Genomic DNA, 20,040 nt, shown 5'->3' with positions numbered 1-20,040 from the left:
CTATTGGATGAAAAGAGGGTTTTATAGAAAACAACAAGCAGTCAAGCTCCAGCAATTTATAAGTTCAATTAAGGCTTCATTTAGGCAATTAAGGTCAGCTGGAATGAAACTCAGGAGCTGTGTGGACTGCTGGGACCAGGACTCAGACTCCTGCGCTACAGAACTAATCTTGTGAACCTTCCAAATTAATTACAGCCAACACCTCTATCCAAGTTTCAGCAGGGCACTGGGACTTACCTCTTATTAGCATGCCCATTAAAACATGTTACATGTAATCAAGTTTGAGTACTGTTACTAAACCATTGAGTACATTGATTACTGTTTAAAGGCCAATCATGTTTAAATGGATGAGGCCTTAGTCCTTTGTAAAGATCATGAAATTAATCAGTATTAAATTCCAGATTAGACCCTGTGAGAAAACCAACAAAACTGTGTAGAGTCACATTATATTAGAACCTGGCAGTATAGATGAATATATTCAAGATCCACAGAAAAAGACTGAAAAAGTACAACTTATATTTTCAAAGAATTTAATGAACAAGATAACATTGTGTATCCAATAAAAAGGGTAGATTTCTGTTTGGAGCAAAATATTGTATTACACTAGAAATATAATTTTCTGTGAAGCACACTTTTAAAAATGACCAATTTTTCTAATTGCATCATAGCTGTTTTAGATTCTGCCTTGTAAGTTAGCTTTTTACAAGCGGAGTTACGAGGTAGATTGTGAAATAGGAACATTGGAGAGCTCACAATGATCAGATTGTGCAGTACAGGACCCAGAATCTCCCACAACCCACCTGCACAAATCAGGCTGGTTCAATAATTAGTCTTCATTAATCTTCCATATTAATAAGCCAAGAAAAACCAATGAATGACAGACAACAACCTTGCTCACAAGCCGGCCAGCAGAGGGCGCAATAAGACCAACTTGTGGGTAGTGGGATGACCTCTCCTACCCCTAACCACAACACTGCTCATTATGTTAGATTGTTTTTGCGTTACTAATGTAGGTTGCAGAGACATTACATTTGCCAGCACATTTTGTGATGAACTTCCTGTTATGATGAAGAATACTAGCTCTAGTCTTCCTTTCAGCCACAGCTCAGACAAATAGAAAAGCTCAGAATTAAGAATTAAATACCGAAGGCAGGCAATTACGGAAGTGAAGAGCCCCATTTGGGTGCCTTACGGTTAAAAATGAGCAACAAGGCGGAATTAATTATGACCACTTCTGATATACTCATGTTTACATGAGAGTCTTGATCACAAGGAGTCCTATGAAATTACTGATGGAAAAGGATATAGAAACAAAGAGGTGAAAACATCATTAGTTTTGTTTGACAAAGCTTACAATCCCCTAAAACTTTTAGTCATGTTTCACTAGAATTTCTTGAAAGCCTCTGTAGAACTGCACTCTTTACAGTGTGTGCCATTAAATCACACAAATAAAGGACACACTATTTTAGCTCTGGCCTTGGAATTACAGATGCTAAAAGCTCAAGCAAATTGAAAACCTTAACAACAACAATAAATGCCGCCACGCAAAACTCGCAGGGAAAACTTTCATCCCCGGCGAGCTATTGGATAACAAGCAAGGGAGCTTGTTCCCAGATGTTAAACCATTTCAACAGGAAGCCTCTAATACAGACACCTTCACAAAGAGTGACCATGTATTTCAATTCAAACAAGAGCGCCTTCCATCCATTTTCTAACCACTGCTTCCAATTCAAGGTAGTGGAAGCCAGAGCCTGTCCCAGTTAAAACAACCATGAAAGCAGGATGTCGCTTACTGGGAATAAGTAGCAATCAATCGGGATAACATTGTAAACCAGTGAGACCAACTCTGGTTCCAAGGAGCTACAGTCCGGCAGGTTTGTTACAACTTGGGACACATGAGGTTTGATCAGTTTAAAATGTTCGCTGGGTCATGTTTATTCAGTCATGGCCTGCTGTGGGTCTTGAGAGCAATAAATTGATGGCTCTACCATTTGAAATGATCGCTGAACTATTCGTTTGCTCAAATTACCTGCTTCAGTGGTCATGTTATCCACAAATCTCCGCTGGAAAGGTCATCCTTAGATTATCTGGCCAGTTCTAGAGCTTTTAGCACTTCTGGAATTATGAGGCAACAAAAACACCCTTTACACATGTAATCTGAGTCATGCCGTCTTAAATTTTAAGCTTTCACAGACTTTCAGGGAAATAAGGAAATGTGTTGCTCTGGAGAATCATTAAAAAATGTTTATTTTTTTAAGTGTTGATTGTCTATTGGAACATGAAAAACATAATACCTCCCGCAATCAAATTCCTCCTACAGAAACTGTCTCAGAACATTCTTAATTCCTCTTCATTTATCATCTGCATCTCAGCTACATTGTAGTCAGCTCTGGTAATGCCAAAGGACTTCAAAACATTATTTACAGAAGGACTGACGGGAAGTCTCGAGTTGTCTCGGAAAACCTCAAGCAATTTAAAAAAAATGTTTTTTTAAACAGGTCATACTTTCCCCGACAACCTCTCATAATGAACTGTCCACTGACCAGAAAACTGGGCTGCTCTTCGGGTCTGAAAAAGACCTCAAAAGGTTCTTTTCTGTGAACAGGCCACCAGACTGAGTTCCCAGAAAGTCTTAAATGCTGCTGCATTTGCAGATTTCAGGAAGCTGTGTGAGCGAAGCCCAGATTGCCCACTTCTCCATGGACACTGATGCTTTGCACACAGACATCTGTATGGCTTTGCAGTCCTTGAAGAAAAACCGAACGTTCAGAAAGTCACCAGTCATGAAGGGCGTGTTTGACCCGTTTGAGCTTGTTCTGAGGGGTGGGGCGGCAATTTTGCAGACTCTTCCCTCAGACAAGCAAAAACACGGGACACACCCCAACACTCACCGGACCTCGGCCAGTGAGACACGATCAATAAGGAGCTTCTGCAACCCAGAGGGATTTCCAAGTCAGGGGGAAATTCTCGCGGACTGGGCTTTGACAGTCGATATGTTGTGGCCACCGATTTCTGGTTTCCATTGCGACGACTCCGTGGCCACGCCTACCAGTTGCTCCGCCTCCTCCACCCAAAAAAGGTCACGGGGGGCGGAGTCTGCCAGGCTGGCCGCTCCTCCCAGCCTCAGGTGGCCGGTGGCCGGCGCAGAGGCGTGGGGCGGCGGCCGGAGGGGCGGGAAGTGGGCAGGCGAGGGAAGTCAGATACGGAAGCTCTCCCCCTTCCCGTCCAGGTGGCGCAGCCGCAGATACACGTCCGTCCCGATGCCCTGCATGGACTGCAGCGCGAGGGAGCCTCCCAGGTACTCGGCGTACGCCCGAGAGGTGGGGAGGCCGAAGCCGAACCTGGAAGGAAGAGCAGACACACACGGAGGGGGGGGGGGGTTAGGGGTTCAGCGACAGCCCACGCTAACAGCCCATTCACCCACGGACCCTGATCCAGAACCGGAACACACCCCGAGGCCCGGCACCAACCACAGAGATACAGACGTGTCCCGGAGACCCAAGCACCAATACTGCACGCCCCAGTCCTGCCAGTTCCTCCTTGTACTTTTCTTCATCCGGCTGATGGATTTAGGGCAAGGGCATTGAACAACGGAGCATTTTAAGAGGTGATCGAGACTGTAAGATGTAAAGAACGTACAGACACACGCACAGTGCCGTGGGACGCAAAATACAAAACACTGTTGCGTACAGTAAGTACAAATGAACTCCAGTCTTGTGTGTGAGGGGATGCGCCGAACCCAGAATCTGTCCTAAAGGCACAGTGCTGCGTTCGTGCAGCGGGTGAGCTACAGCACTGTGGCTTCCCCCTGCTGGGATCACGTCTCCGGCTGCACCACAGGGTGGCACCACTGACGCAGCCAGCGAGCTCTTGCAGCGCCGCCCAGTTCCCAGCTCCCCCTCTCCCTGTGCGCGCGGAGGTCCGGGCAGAGGCGGCGGCGGCTCATACCCGTGCATGGGTCCGGACTGGGGGCCGCTGTTAGTGATGGTGTCAAAGAAGTTGCTCATGCGGGGGTCCTGGGCGCTCTGCTCCGCCGTGCTGAAGTGATAGTCCAGCACCTTGTCCAGGATGCTGTGGGCGATCCCCCCACCTCTGTCCGAAATCCTGCAACGGCAAGCAGGAGCACGCGCGGTCTTTAACCCAAAGACGCCAGTCCATCGCAGAGCACGCCCACACTCACACCAGGACCCACTTTCCCAGAAGCCAATTAACCAGCCAGTACATCTTTATAATTAGGGAGAAAACCAGAGCACCCAGAGCAGACCTACTGTACGAACGGCCACTGCCTCCCGCAATCGGACACCCTGCCACCGGGCCACCCAGCTTTCAGTTTGCGTGATTTCAACACCTAATTCTTCAGGGAAGACCTGGCTACACCTGCAGCCCTATAGAATCACATCATAAACATCAAAACAGAAAAGAACTGTTTTGATCTCTATATAATCAGGTCTTCTTGACAAGTACAAGGTGTTTTAGAAGCCTTCCGATACACAGCACAAAAGGACTGTAATACAAATCTAACCTTATATTCATATATTTATATTCAATATAAACCTTAGTTTATATTCAGAAGAGCGGTATCTTTCCACCGGAAGAGGTAATGAGCTGGGAAGTATTTTTGGCATTGGGAAAACTTTCATTAGAGCAAAACCTCAAAAGCCATTCTGACAATGTTGCACAAGAAGGCATTTATCCGTTTGCAAATTAAAATTAAAGCTTTTGTGCATTAGCTTCCACACCTCCAAAACTGAGGTCATCTGGGTGGTTTAAGGTCTGCTCAGGACTCCACAGGAGTCCTCCCAGCTAATCCTAACCAGGCCTAAACGCAGCCATGGCAACACGAAAACAAGATTAAAATAAGCACCGTTTTTTGTATAATGAAAACAATTAAGGTGTCTTCCACTTCATTTTAAGTTGGAACTCTTCCCCAGAACTCTCATGCAGTTGATGGCATGTTAATGGCTACAACACAAGAGCTCATCTATGGAGGAAAAAATGAGGAGCTTTCCTCCTCGCTGCTCAAGCCAAACATTTCCATGTTGTTAGGCTAAATCATTCCTTCTGTTTAAACATTTCCAATCTCTGTAATGCAGCCTGCTGTGAGCTGCAAACATGAATTAATGTTCTCAGATGGACCATTAGGACAAAGTGCTGAGCAGCCTGTTTCTGTAATCCAGATCAGGCGTTGCCATGGCAAAATCGGAGGAATCCCAGACTGGACAATGAAAAACTATGGAGACACTACAAACTACACTCCCTGCTATTGAGTACAGTGTACATCTTGCTACAAACTGCAGGACCTGAGCTTTTATAAGTTTTACTTCTGATACACTCTTGAAACAAACAGACTGACTTGAAACTAATTTTTAGATTTCCCAGAGATATCTTTAGTAATGAGCCTTTTAATGCAAACACCTCAATTTTCTGGTTAGATAAAAGATGAAAAAATTAAACATCTAGAATACCACTGATAAGTAAAACTGCAGAAGTGGAGAATGATCATTTTTTACACTAAGACGGTAAGTACAACACCTGCAGCAGAAATATTCAGGTGCTTGTGACAGAGGGTCCAGGACCCTTATGGAAACCCCACACTGAACTCTCCTCTCCCCGTGTGCGGAGGTGGGCTCCCACGGACCCCTCTCCTCAGTTCCTGGCGCCTGGGCACACTCACCTGATGACGAAGTCTGTGTCGTTGTTGGCAATGGTCACCACCAGATCGGGCACATTATACGGGGTGTCCAGATGGCTCTCCATGGTTGCCCTGGAAACAGACCACATAATATTTAATATAGTTAGCTGCTCTATACCCTTTCAGGGTGAGGCCACACCACAAGTTCAGCAGTGAGCTCCTGTATCCAGTTCAATCACAATGAACTCACCAACCCGGATTAGCAACCCATCTTGAGCTACCTCATGTCCGCTTAGATATGCAGGTCCTGGGGTAGCGAGAACCCTGGGCGAGGCGATCCAGCTAGAGCCTGCTGGACCAGCCCTCTGCCTGAGGGGCACTGGATTTAACCTCTGTAATACTTTTTCTACTGGCATTACCATTAAAGAAATTAAAGAAAGCATCCACCATGTTTATCAATTCACTACATAGTGCCTTCCCTTGCAATCAAGAAACCTCAAAGGGCACAATGGGGCACAGCACAGCGCTTTCACATGTAGAAGAACACCGTGCGAGGACAAACGCAAACATTTCCATCTCACCGAATGTCTTCTGAAACAAAGTGCTGTGTACGTACAGCCCGTGCTCCTAGTCAGGGCTTAACTGCCTGCCTAGCAGAACTGCGGGAGCTCCGCTGAATGCAGTGAGGCACTCAACACACAAGAGCCAGCATGAAAAGCTCAAGACGTCATCGAGTGGCCAGGACTGTGGGCAGGAAGGGAGAATCAGGGCAAGAACGCAGTGGCTTGCAGTGCCAGGATCCTCAGATGAACTCACTCACTTGGGCGGTGATGCCTGTTTATGGCATTCTGGAAAACTGCACGCCGAGACACCGGGGGGAGGTGTTCTCTCCTCGGAGGGAAGTGGGCAGCAGTGGACTGAAGTCCAGAACGGGCACAAAACACTTGGAAGTCAGAAAATGTTTCGGAAGAAAAACAATCTGTTTCTATCGTATCGGTTTTGACTCTGGGAACACGCGTGCCAACATGTTTACACGTTAAAATTAGCTCCCCGCTCAGACAGGTTCTTGAAATGTCAAGTCCACGAGCCGGGCATTTTCTAAACTCGGCCACCAGCTGGAAATCTAACATCTATCAGCCTCAACTTGTCTATCACTTTCACAGAATAGCTCAGTTACAGAGGGAAAACAAACCAGACTAGTGAGTAAAATGCACAGGAAAAATAAATTACATTAATTAAGATTTATCACAGAGCTTATTGCAACTGCTGAGGGCTCCATTTTAGACAAGATGTCGATTCATTTACCACTGTTATGGAAAAAAAAAAGATTCCTTTACAAAAATAACAAGAGACAAGTCTTCAAGTTTTAAGCTCTTGCTGAGTCTTCAGCACGGAGGGCCGGAGAGAAGCTCAGACAGCCAGAGCTGTGACAGAGGGAAAAAAACACTTGACTGCCGGCCAAGACATCCTGCCAAGAACACAGTGTTCATCAGCCACTGGCAAAACAAAGGGGGAGCCTGAGAACCTTCCCTGGATACAGCGGAGCAGGGCGGGGCCGCGGAAGGCAGGCTCCCGATACAGACGGGACAAGGGGCAGGAGCACACCGAATTCACCACATCGGAGACAGAGAGGCCCAGCAGGGAGAGCACTGACTATCAGGAAGCTCCCGTCTCACGTTCTGTCAACAAGTCCGGTAAATTATCTATCAACAACCTGGTAAATTATCTACTAAGAAACAGCTACTTATAATCTGTACACTTACGTGGAAACAAGGCATTAGCGACATCTCAACACTGCGTATTCTGTCAGAGAGAAGCCAACTGCCTGTCTGTTTACACACTTTCACAATCTGGCTGCAGCAGCAGAGAGCAATAAGCAGGCAGTCTAACAGCATCCAGCTGAAACTGGGGACGCTGGCCCATTAAAACCATACAGCCACAGGGTCGCAGCAGGGTCTTAAGTAATTAGCACCATAATGGCACAACCCGCCATGGCTGAGGAAGATTTAACACAAGCAGGTCATGATCTGCCAAGTGTCTCCAAGCTGCAGAACTGCATCGCACCACCAGAAGGACTGACATGAGGACTGGGTATTTAAAGGCAACAATCCCTTCCCCATCCCCCAAATACTGGTCTTTAAGGACTTCAAGGGAAGGAAGGCAGGAAAAAAATAGGCACTTGGCACCTGGTTACTTAGGGAATCTCTGGCCGGCGAGCAGCACCAGCGGCCTGTACAGAAAAAGTCTATAAGCACAGCAACACCTGAAGACAGAAGTGGGTGTAAACAGCCAGTCCTCACTGACAAACTGCTCTTCAGACCCTCTACAGGGATCTGCAGTCGGCCCGTGTTGAGAGCCTCCCGTCAGGAACACCAGTGTGGGGGGAGTGTGCATGCTCTGCTACCTCATGGCGTTCTTCAGCAGCTCCGGCAGGATGTAGTCCAGCGGCAGGGGGATGAAGGGGAACCGGGCCGCCACGTGGCCGTTGATCCGGACCCGCGGAGAGCCACCATACTGGTGCTCGCACAGACGCCTGCACGGGAAACAGCAGCGATCAGAACAAGAACGCCAGACCCGCCCGAGCACCCCGACACCCCGGGCCTCTGACCGGAGAGGGGCTGGGCTACCCTGCGCCTGCACCTCCTGCACCTCCTGCAGTCAGGGGGCGGGCATGACGCTACTCGCACTTCATGAAGCAGATCATAAAAAAGTCACACTGTGTGTGTGCTGCGACCTTCAAATGAACAGGAATAACGCATTTTTATCCCCCAAACAAATGAGAGGGAACTAGCATGCCCAAAATAAAAAAAACAAACCAATAAATGAAGTTGATGGCAAGCAATTCTCCTGCTGTATTCAGGGAACACAGATCGAAAAACTCCAACATCTGCTCTCCATTAGTTTATTCCGAGTTAAATTGAGCATGATAAAGCCCACATCGGCACTATCCAACCAAAAGCTTTTCTAAAATACAGCACATAAGCACACAGCTGTGGCTCAGGTCCTGGTAATTTGTTTGCTCTTGTATCTGAATAGGTCTGTGTATTTAGGAAGTGCAAACATGAACATGATTGTAGATGAGGGGTTGTGCTGGACTAGATCTCGGCCTCCCGACAAGGTTGGCTGCACTTGGCCTTTGAAGACCGAGCTTATTGTTCTGGCTCAGCGGTCTCCTGAGATTCACAGCCGAGAGAGACGCAGCAGCTGCACGTTACAGGATATCCGAGTACAAGGTCTCCACCAGCAACACTCCGCGAGTGTGCAAAGGCACTGCTGTACTTGTGCGGAGCAAGAACGACCCAGGGTCGGCCTGCTGGGATCACAGCGCTCCTGCCTTCCCGCTGACCGCCTCTCACATGGCATCATGCGATTCGGTATCAGACGCCTGTGTAGGAGCAGCACCGCGTCTCATGAGCCATTCATAACCTCGATGACAAGAGGCTACTGTTTAAGGGAGAAGATTCTGTACGTGCTGCCAGTGCCATTGAGGAAAGAAAAGGCACTTCAACAAGAATTCAGTTCGCCTACTATCAGCACTGCAGTACAGGCTCCAGTCAAGTCAACAACAACAAGGTTCAGAGACGGGCATAAGATAAAGCAAGCTTACAAGCCAGCATTTTACACTCACCGGGCAAAATCCACCCACTTCTCGATGATCTTCTTCGGGGACAGACGCCTGCAGATGATCCCCACAAAGTCAGGCTGTGCAGGGAGACAAGACAACACACAACAGGCACCTTAAAAACACTATGAATCTGCTAATTCCTAAATAAGATGAGCTGCTTTTCACACATCAGGCCTCCTGACCATTTTGCCTTAACAGTTGTTCAAGCAGATTACAAGAGACACTGGTCATTAATCCCAGAACTCATTAACTGGCATTCTAGTTTGCAGGCTTTTTTCCCTGAAGATTGACTGATTGACCAAGTAGCATTTTTTTAAAAAGCATGCAAGCAGAGAACACTGAAAAAAGATCCCCACCCATCTTATCATGGGGGCCGTATATCTGCTTGCTTTAAAGGCTAGGTTGACAAACTGGTTCATGTATAACCTGTCGTGAGAGCATGGAAGTCTGCTTTTCAAAGTCTACCTTGAAAACCCAAAATGGATCACACTGACATTCAAGAGGAGCCTTATTTCCATCATGAATACTAAACAAGCATGTAACAGGAGTTAATGGGGGTTTCACACAAATGTCAGCTTTGCATGTCTCTCAGACACTGTGGACAATTTTTTCCCCTACTGCTGAAACAACACACTTGTAGTCTTCTGGGACTATTTTTGTCTCCACTGTGCAGTAAAACAGTCCAAGAATATCTTGGGATTGAGTCTAACATGCAGATAGTTGAATCCCTTATCTCGCAGACTCTAGGTGTAAAAATAGTTAACTGCTAGTTAGCTGGAAACCCACTCCCAGGCTGCAGACTTCATGATTCGTAATGTAACAAACTTAAACAACCAACTTCCTAGCTATGCGGTTGTAACCAACTACACAAAATCCTTCAAGAAACTCCCAATTAGTCATCAAGCAATTGAGATGACCCAAAACTTCAATAAAAAAACATAAATCTGCAAAGGAGCTTGTGATGATCTCCTCATTAGCTCTGTAAAACTGCCTTCTTATGACTGCAAGGTCGAAACTATCATTTACTCCAGTATTTCACTTTTTCCTTTTATCAGTGAAAATCTACCAGAAACATTCCTGACCTGGTGATGTTTGTCTGTTTCTTTTACACTTGGCTTAGTTGGGATGTTTTTTCATTTGTCAGTGTACCGTAACTTCTCTCCTTACAGATGCTGGTATATGAAGTTAATCCACTAGTGATCACGTGGCTAGAAAAAACTGTTAAGGACGGGGGCTTTCGACAAAGGTGAGCCTGAGGCTCATCTGGCTTCTGCTCTGCTCTGTTCTACTGAAACAGCACAATGAAGACGCACAGCTAATCTGCCTCCTCTTGCTTGCTGGCAGTTGATCAGTCCAAGAACCCAACCCCCCTCCATTTTATTGGAAGATACTGGGGTCCTGGGTTCAATTCCAGACTTAGGGTGCTGTCTGTGTGGAGTCTATGTTCTCTGCATGTTTGCATGGGTTTCCTTCCACAGTCCAAAGACATACCGGTAAGTTTACTGGCTTCTGGGAAAATCGGCCCTGGTATCTAGAATCAATCCCACCTCATGCAGATGTTTACTGTGTAAAGGCATTTCAGAAAAACCTGGGGCAGAGCCAGGGACAGCGGTACGAGTAGCTCTTTTATACCCAAGACCCTTACGTTGTCCTCGTGCAAGGTGAGATGGTGTGTGGCCAACATCCGGATGCCCAGGCGGGAGGTCAGTGTGGTGTCCAGGAAGTTGCGGATCAGAGCCTCATCCTGAAATGGAGGATCGTGGTAAAATATCGGAGAACCACATGTAAACATCCCTACACACTAGTACACATTAAAATATCAAATAGGGAAAATTCTAACCCACATGCTATCTTACTACTTTATAGCCTGGCTTCTAGTGGCAGTGCAGTGGATATTACAGGTCTTGTTCAGGCTTGTTCCACTGTGTACAAATGGGGTGAAGCGTCATTTCCCCTCAGCGGCCACAAGGAGGCGCTAATGTACCTGGATGTGCTTGCGACATTCGCGGAAGCCCTCGGCCAGCATGGTCACCACGTCCTTGTGGTCATCCAACAGCTGCTGCACCAGCTTGCTGTAACGTGCCTCCATCTCGTGGTCAGTGATCTGTGAGCACGAAAGGCACACTCATGGCAAAATACTGCCTGGTCAACCCGGTGGAGACAGCATCCACTGCAGAGGTCAGATCATTCATAAAGGAGCAATCGAGAAACTGAGTATATGCATCTGCCCAGACACATCCATTAATAATTTAAACTGCTGGTAACAGATGTGGATCAAATTAACTACAAGCTCTGGAGAACACCTCTATTGAACTTCACCAAGTATCCCTGAAGACACCGATAGGATTACAAGCATCAATACATACTTCACATGACAGCCATTCTCTGTACTGCAGACATCTGAACTATGTTTAGGGCAAGAACCCAGCACCTTGCTTCTCTTGCCATTTGTACAATCTAAAGTAAAGAACTTGCTAAGTGCCTGCAGCATGGACCAGTGTGTCTCAGTCTTATCTGCGCAGATAAGGCTATCACGCACAATAAGATACAACAAAAGCACGTGCAGACTGCTGCACGCTTCAAACCCTTCATCAGCTACAAGCTAATCTGCGTTATCAGGATGGCTGACAAACACGGCCATTTCCACCAGTACAGAACAGAAGCACATTTACAGTACAGAGCAAAACAAGGGCTGGGTGGGATCACATCTCAGCTCGATATGGCAGGCGCTGAACTTTCACAGTGCCTGTGACTCTGCACTCAGTCATGGCTTCCTCCCCGACTGCTCCATTTTTAGCACCGATTCCTGCTCACTCACCACTGGGAAGTCGGACAGCATGTGGTAGGCACGGATGTAGAGCTCGTGCTGAAAGAGAAACAGCACGCGTTACTTACTAGAACTCCCTCCAACCAGTTCTGGTAACTGGAGCCCCAGGGGACACCAGCAGACATCTCCCAACTGTCGCCCCAAAGATGCCAACCACCACCCTCACAGTCCCACATCACAGGGCAGCTGTTTACGACAGTGTGTGGGTGACAGTCGGCCCTCAGCGCACAGAATCCCAAAGAGCTGTTGAGTGCAAGAAGCCAAACTACAACAACGATTCAGTACTGCAGTGAAAAGCAAAAGGTGTAACATGAAAACAAGACCTGTAAATAACTAAATTAACAACTGGGCTTAAAAGTTTACTGTGAACACAGCTTTTCAAAGGATTCCCTTGTTTTAGGTATTCCAGCTGATGGACGGACCCAATTTTGAAAATACAAAATAGTAACGAAAAATATTCACTTGGTACAAAGTAAGCTTTCATTGGTCATTTCCAATTCACTTGACCCTCATGTATACTGAATTTATAGTTTGGAGCATTAACAACTGTACAGTGAGGCTGGACTTGGTCAAGAATCTACTCTGCTGGTGTCTTGCTGTGGAAAAATCCCTTAGTTATACTGAACAGCAAATGCAGGTATTCTTGCATTATAAAACCAACAAGACAGAGGGGGGGAAAAACGTTGAATATGAACTAAAACACCACTACCTGAAAGACAGCCTATTGCTTAGCAAAGGGACTGCCTACCAGACAGCTGCTTGGTAAAATAAAACCTGGGGCATTTAATGCAGGTTTCTGCACAGTACAGATACAATTTGGGCTGTATGGGTGCCCCCCTCCCCAAAAGGATACTGTAAAACTCGACCGGTTTCAGAGAGAAGGTTGTGATGTTGTAAGGCCTGGGGTCTGGCCTGTGCAAAATGAGGAAGAAAAACCAGGGAGGGCTGCATCCGAAAACCAGCCCCCTCTTCTCGTCTCTCCACCCTCCCAACTTTCCCTCATGTCGTGAGCAACGAAAAGCAACGCCCAGGAGACGCCCGTTGTTCCAACCAGCCAAGGAGCCTGGGCCTGCAGATTTAGTAGGTAAAAGGTCAGCCGCAGTCGCTGAGAGGAAGTAAACAAGCCCAGAGAACAGGGAGGGGGGAGAGGCCTTCTGAGAAGGGAGCAGCAATACCCAGAAGAGAGCGATAACAGAACCGAGGCTCGAAAGGAAAAACATCTCAAGACCCCCGTCTGTATTAAACACGCGTCTCAAAACACTCATGCAACACCGCGGCGCTCGGAGCGTTTGACCATTCTCTCTGCCTGACCGAATTCAGCCATGCTCTCACATCACAGTCCTGTGGTCAAGAAAGGAGAAAATTGAGGCCAGCAGACAAGGGAAGAGGTCTTAGTCTCCTTCCTGTGAAGCACTTTAGATCTTTGGCATGAATGTGCTGGAAATGCTATAAAATTCTGTAAGTTGTTTTAGGTCCTTTACCCCTGATTTACTAGGAACAGTCTTGAATGGTCACCTTTTTGATGTTCATATTCTTCTGTGGTCATGAGAAGTGCTGGCCAAGGTTACAGCTCTATAACGGCTGTGCACAGGAGAAAGCAGAGCCATATCACTTCAAGGCGTGAGCCTGGCCAGTACCTGGAGGGGAGAGCTCCTGGGAAAGTTAAGGGTGCAGCTGGAAGTGGTGTTACTGGGGCGTTACTCTGTTTTCATCCTAATGCCCCAGTATAGTGACAGGGACACTATACTGTAAAAAGGCACCGTCCTTCAGATGAGACATACAGTAAGACTGAGGTCCTGACTCTCCGTGGTCATTAAAAATCCCGGGGTGTTTCTTAAAAAGAGTAGGGGTGTTACCCTGGCATCCTGGCCAAATCCCCCCTTGGCCTTTACCAATCATGGCCTCCTAATAATCCCCATCTCTGAACTGGCTTCATCACTCTGCTGTCCTCCCCACTGAGAGCTGCTGTGTGGTGAGCATACTGGAGCTATGGGTGGAGTGTCCACTATCCTATACTACTATACTGTATAAGTATAAAGAATTATTATTATTAATTACTATTATTTAAGCTCAGCAGAGCCTTTTCAGGTGAGAGGCGCTGCCCCCACTCCCCACCTCTATCATCCACTAATGCCCCCAGCTCAGTGAGTCAACAGCCCTGCACCCCTGAGCTGGGATTAGGATCCCAGGGTGTTGGGAAACTCCCCAGCTGCACAGAGCACACGATTCCCGGGACAATGAGCTGCTGCTACTGCCCCTAGTGGATCTATTTTCAGGCTCTGCACGGTCATCATCCCCTTGACGACAGATGTGGAAAAACCTCCCACTGTTTCCACTTAAGCCTTTTCTTCCCAAGAAACCAAATGGAAGGGGGGGAGGGTTGCAATTCTCATTTCCCATTACAGAAGAGCCATTGCAGACGTACTGCCGCAACCCACTGTGCAAGACCTGAGAAGGCTGAAGGATAACCTGCCAGTCCAGCAGCGAAAGAATCTGCGCCAGCATCAAGCAGATTCCCAAGAACAGATGGATGGACTACGCACTGACAGCATCTCCTAGCTTGATCTCAGCATTTGCAGCCACTGATCTAGACCAGGGACAACCCAGAATTTACAATCTATGTTGGCATGACCAGTTTAACTGGTCAACAAATGTGCTTCATTGCTTCATTGCACAGGAGCGATCAGTGGATGCAGCTGCTGTTGAGATTGTCTTTCTGATTGCCACTCATGAGGTCTGGAGAAAACCTCCTCAACTGGAGCTCAGCACCAGGGGAACCTAAAACCCAGTTCTGCGTTCTCTAACTGGATCAACAGGTCCAGCAGACACTCACCACCTGCAGGATGGTGGGGTTGCAGCCGATGATGAAGGGCAAACTCCGAAACCCTTTGATGCGATGGGCAATGCGTACAGGCAGCTCCTTGTGCAGGTACTTGGCACTGCTCTGAAAACAGAGATGGACAGCGATCAGGACACATCAAGCATCGTTAAAGTGGGGTTAGACTACTGGATCACCAGTGTATTGCTGCATGATTGATAAACTGTTCACCTGCTATGCAGATGGACTTCAAAATCAAAACACTTTTGAGAATAATGGTTCGACTTTGCAGCATGCCGTCATGTACAGAAAGTCAAAGATTACAACAGAACAGGAAGCAACCAATTTTAAAACATGACAAGCCCTGTCGATCACTTATGAAACTGAGCAATGCCTTAATTCAGTGAGGCTTTTACCTTAACCCTTGATGGCCTGAGTTTGTTTTTGAGCAAAAAAGTGTTCAAATACTATAAGCCACTATGCACATCTGGCTATGTAAAAAACAAACTTCAGAATCTTGTCTCATGTCATAACTCACTGAAAATCTTCCCTTCCTCCTCTTTGAAGCCCCGATTCAGAGTTCATAGACTTTCAAGTCCTGCCAGGCCATAAAACATTCAATATATATAGAAACGGAGTCATGTGGCAAAGCTCCAAAAGACCCATACACCCTCTCCAAAGTCCACGCTATCTGCAACTACATAGGATTTATGCTGACGACCAGGACAACCTCTAAGTATCCTGTATGTTTCAATTTGGTAAGATGTGTGCGTAACGCTGAAGATCTCATGTGCATGTGGCAGGGCACTGTCACCACATCCACATCTGAAGTTTGATACAGCATTCATTGAAAGCGTTAGGGCACTACGTAGATGCCAAATACTACTGAAAATATGTGCATTAAAAGAAAAGTTGTATGATGAAGAGTTTTAATCCTAAACAGAGATATTTGATGTACAATAAAGACTCCTTTGAAGAAGATAAAGAGCTTTAAGAGGGGTGTGCTCAACCCTTACACTCCCTGACTATCCCATCTGGAATTCCGATGGGAGAAGACTTCACAGAAACAGGGACAGCCCCCAACCACCCCAAGGAACACCTGTGGTCAAGGTGCTTGCCGGAGCCTGAGCTCCGATCACAGGTTCGAAACTCAGTCATGCCACTGGTCCCCACATGGGGAGCTGGCGTGGGGGGGGTTAATAACACAGGGCACTCTCAACTATCAACCACCCCTGTGACCCCCCCCCCAGCCAGCACTGGGTGTCCTGAATCTCAGGACAGGGCTGTGCTGCCTGCACTGTGTTTAAAAACAAGCGTCCTCAAGTTTCTGTCCTGTGTCAGGGGAGTGTCCCCGAGCCAAGCAATCTTCCTGACTTTGGGACAGACAAGGATTCTTCAAGTTCCTCTCCTGCTGCTTCTCTTAGGATTTAGTCTGCCGATCGGATGACTAGCTTCCCCAGGCACGCTGGGCACTGACGGGAGACGTGGCGTACTCTCATCCACAGCTCTCTTACAGTACATATATGTCCATACCTTATCTACACATACCTGCTTGAAAAAACAATGGGCTGTGCAAATCCGGGGAGAATCAAAAAGGATGGAACTTCTAAATAAAAAAACAAGGACCAAGAGCAATAATTACCAGAATGTGGCTCCCATCTGGGGACTTCCCGGAGTACAGCATGGTAGCTGGTGTGAGTCGGACAGAGGCCTGCAGAGCAGAGAGAGAGAGACGTTACAATACGCAAGGGATCAGGGGACACAGGGAGAGAGAGAAAGGACCCACAGGCCACTGACATTCACTCTGTCCCCTGGCCCTCACAGGCTCCAAGATCCCCAAGCGCCTGGAATATTCACGGCACTCCACTGGCTGTTCGCCAAGACACCACTGAACCAGGCCAAGGTGGAAACTCTGGCACTGGTACCATGAGTGGGCACGGGCTTTCAGGCCTCCATTTCATCACCCACCTCCCGAAGACCAACAGCAAGAAAAAAACTCAGAGATCTGGAGAACAGTACTAAAAGTTATAGCCGGAGAGAAGAGGATACTTTGTCACACAGAAACAATGTTCATTAAGCATGAGGATTCATTAACTTCCTGCAGCCCTCCAGTTGAGCAGGAGGTTACAATTCACAGAAAGAGTGCCATTATCTTTCATGTCGTTAAAAGCAGAACTGCAAGTCAAGGGGTTAACCTTGAGTGCTGTCCGAGCAGAACTGTGCACCGTTTTTGTTAGAAGACTGGTAGGAGCGAGGTGTCTGAATTTTTAGGAACCACCCGGGTGGGCAGTAGGCCTAGTCAAAACCCATGCTACAAGCCACATTAACCAAGCACGTCAAATAACTACTTTTATAAGCAAAAGTCCCATTCTTTTCCAAGCTGAATTGTAACTATCAAGGAACAAGTACATTTTAATTCCATGCTGAAAAATTTTTTGGGGGCCTTCTTCAGGTGTCAAAGCTGCAACGTTGTGCTTTTTCTCCTTCTCTTTTCAGCGTGGAATAAACCTTTACTTGTTCCTTTGCAGCCTACACATGCTGCCTACTTGTAATGATCAAGTTCACCCTCACTCACACAGCGCAGTGATCAGCAGTGCGGCCTCACAGCGCTGGGGCCCAGGGATCAATTCTGGACCTGGGGTGCTGTCTGTGTGGAGTCTGAATGTTCTCCCCGTGATCACATGGGTTTCCCCCAAGTGCTCTGGTTTCCTCCCACAGTTCAAAGACATACTGGGAGGTTGTACCCATTGCTCACTGGGATAAACTCCAGCTCCCCAGCTGGAACTGGAAGTTGTGGTGAGAAAATGGATGAACTGCAGCGTGGTGACTACAGAGCCAACATTCCTTCATGGCGTGATCCATAAAATGTATTTTGCTAAGAACGTCAAAAATATGTGACTAAGGCTAAACTGCATAACGGCCATATGTTTTACCGACGCCCATTAGTAAGTAAACATCCTTATCTCCGAGACTAATACAGTGCACGGGTTTTAAAAATGGAAACACTTAATTTGCAGAAAGAACAAGGTCACTTGTGTAGAATTTGTTTTTCCCCAAATTAAACATTCCCTATCAAACCCGGATATTGCTGCATGTAAAAAGAAAGGGGAGGCCGACATTACACCACCCACAGATGTAAAAGTCTGCAAACAACAACTGGAGTTAAAAAAAAAAGCGACCCAAACACAAAAGTCACCTTGAGACAACTGTCATGTTACCGGTTAGGACCGTTGAGCAGGTTGGGAGCTCTCTTCTCAAGTCACCGAGGATACACTTACCGTTTCGGCCAATTTCTTCACGAAAGAAAACAAAAACAGATACTCCTACCAATTCTGTGTTTTCTTAAATATTACGTTTATAAATACTTTTCTATTTTACCGTCAAGACTGTTGCCGTAAATTGCAACTGTATGGATGAAAGTGCCAGGAAAGTATTTATTTTTCTTCTGAAAACGTCAACCTTGAAGCTCCCGTGAATAGCATGACGACAAGGACCATAAACCCTAAAACCCGGACCCGACCTTGACTTCACCCCAACACGGCCAGTCCAGCGCCGACAGGCCGGGACCCCGATACCCCTCTCCGGACAGGAGGGGGCTGTTTACTTCCCACCCGACTGCGAAAATGTCGCCGCTCTCTCCGGGACACAAGCCGGTCCGGGTTTGACCCAGGACCCGAACATCAACAAGCCCGTTTCGTGGTTTTCATTTCGTATACAGTTCAAGGCCACCCGAGGGGGCCGCAGCGCGGAAGGGGGGTGTCTGCGTTTCTCCGAAACCGTGCACTTCTCGCCCCGAGTTCAAGTTCAGAACCACTTTCCTACACAACATGAGACTGAACACTGCATCGACCCCACATGTCAGGGAACCGGAGCAAACTGACGCTTTCGGTGCAGAACTGAAATGCATCTGCTGACTTCTGAAAGACTTTCAATACGACGACCTCTGTGGTAGTTTTTGTTTTTAATTTTAGCAGCCGTCAGCGTCTGCGGAGGTCACAACATTCCTGGCTCCACTTGGGGAAGTTTATTGTCAATGTTGGGGTGCGTCTCCCAAAAACGTCCAAAAAATAAACAAAAGCAGAGGCTGGCGAAGAGCGTGTTACCAGGACCAGGGGTTCATTAGTTACTAGCATGCGTGCGCTTTGCATTTGCTCACAACAAAGAGATGCATCCTCGGTACAAACTGTACGAGAGAGAATAAAAGCCCATGTGTACCTTCTCTGCAGATACATCAATAGCAGACTGGTTGTAGAAGGAGGTAACGGTTTTGGACCGCTCCCGAGCCAGCTCCGAATAGCCTTGCATTGAAGTGGACCGCGACCTCCGGGAAACCCCGTCTGCAGAAGCAGCGGCGACCTGCGGTGTCCTGGAGATGAGGGACCTCCAGGGTCCAGCCACCGCCGGTCTGGCGATACCCGAGGCGCCCAGCAGCTCCAGAGCGCCGGCTCTCACGATGCGCCGCATGTTTATTATCTCCTGCGTCTGGCTTTACAATCCGACCCGGGGACCCCCCAGCCCCGCTTGCTGCCCTGAAAGCGCTTTCTTCCTCTCGCATTTACAGTCCTTCCCTCGTTCACCCCCAGCCTTGCTCGTACGGCAGGGCCTCCCTCCTCTGTCTGCTACACAACTCGCTACAAAGACCCATGAAGTGCGCCTCGCCTGGTGCGACAGCTCGCACACGGCGCCCTATATAGACTCCGGCGAGCCGGAACCCTCGCCTGTCACAGGACGACGGCACTTGTCCAATCCTGGGCCGGGAGGTGGGGCGAGACTGGCGCCGCCACACCCCGCTTCCCCAGCGCCTTCTCGCTGGCAATAGCACACGGGCCGGCGCGGTTGGGCGGCCACGGCAACTGGGTCGAGCTGAACTGGATGGCCCTTGCGCCCCAGACAGAGTGACTGCCTGCCACAGCACGACGGCGTCCGGCGCTTTGGCCGGGATTGGTAATAAACGCACATTGAGCCTCCACTATCCCTTCCATCTTCAAACCGCTGCATGCACTCGGGGTGGCTGGGGAGCAGAAGCCCATCTCGGAAAGCAACAGGTGCAGGACTGGGCTCCACGGTATGTGGAGATACTGGGACAAGGATATTAGCGAGCAGCTGATCTGCAGCTACAGTAGCCCTTCAGGATTAGA

General features: G+C 47.8%; 1 protein-coding gene across 1 annotated transcript; it reads right to left on the bottom strand.

Moving 5' to 3' along the window:
* Nucleotides 1-2,229: 2,229 nt before the first annotated feature.
* bckdk (branched chain keto acid dehydrogenase kinase) lies at nt 2,230-19,581 on the bottom strand. The gene is made up of 11 exons (XM_088616446.1): nt 19,118-19,581; nt 16,545-16,613; nt 14,918-15,028; nt 12,076-12,123; nt 11,242-11,361; nt 10,903-11,001; nt 9,261-9,334; nt 8,037-8,165; nt 5,675-5,764; nt 3,949-4,104; nt 2,230-3,341 (listed from the first exon to the last, which is right to left on the bottom strand). The coding sequence occupies exons 1-11, from the start codon at nt 19,364-19,366 to the stop codon at nt 3,197-3,199; spliced, it is 1,290 nt and encodes a 429-aa protein (XP_088472572.1). The 5' UTR covers nt 19,367-19,581; the 3' UTR covers nt 2,230-3,196.
* Between the last annotated feature and the right edge of the window lie 459 nt (nt 19,582-20,040).

The sequence above is a fragment of the Lepisosteus platostomus genome, chromosome 22 (assembly GCF_059453375.1).
Source record: "Lepisosteus platostomus isolate fLepPlt1 chromosome 22, fLepPlt1.hap1, whole genome shotgun sequence".
Lineage (NCBI taxonomy): Eukaryota > Metazoa > Chordata > Actinopteri > Semionotiformes > Lepisosteidae > Lepisosteus > Lepisosteus platostomus.
The sequence above is the reverse complement of the archived record's forward strand: the minus strand, read 5'-3'. Positions and strand labels throughout refer to the sequence as shown.

What these genes read in the sequence shown, in the direction of transcription:
- bckdk (XM_088616446.1), bottom strand. Translation starts at nt 19,366, where the DNA reads ATGCGGCGCATCGTGAGAGCCGGCGCTCTGGAGCTGCTGGGCGCCTCG. An exon ending in ACCCCACCATCCTGCAGGTG is followed by an intron (nt 12,124 to 14,917) that starts GTGAGTGTCTGC and finishes TTTCTCTTTCAG; the next exon opens with CACGAGCTCTACATCCGTGC. An exon ending in CTGCTGAAGAACGCCATGAG is followed by an intron (nt 5,765 to 8,036) that starts GTAGCAGAGCAT and finishes GTCTGTTTCCAG; the next exon opens with GGCAACCATGGAGAGCCATC.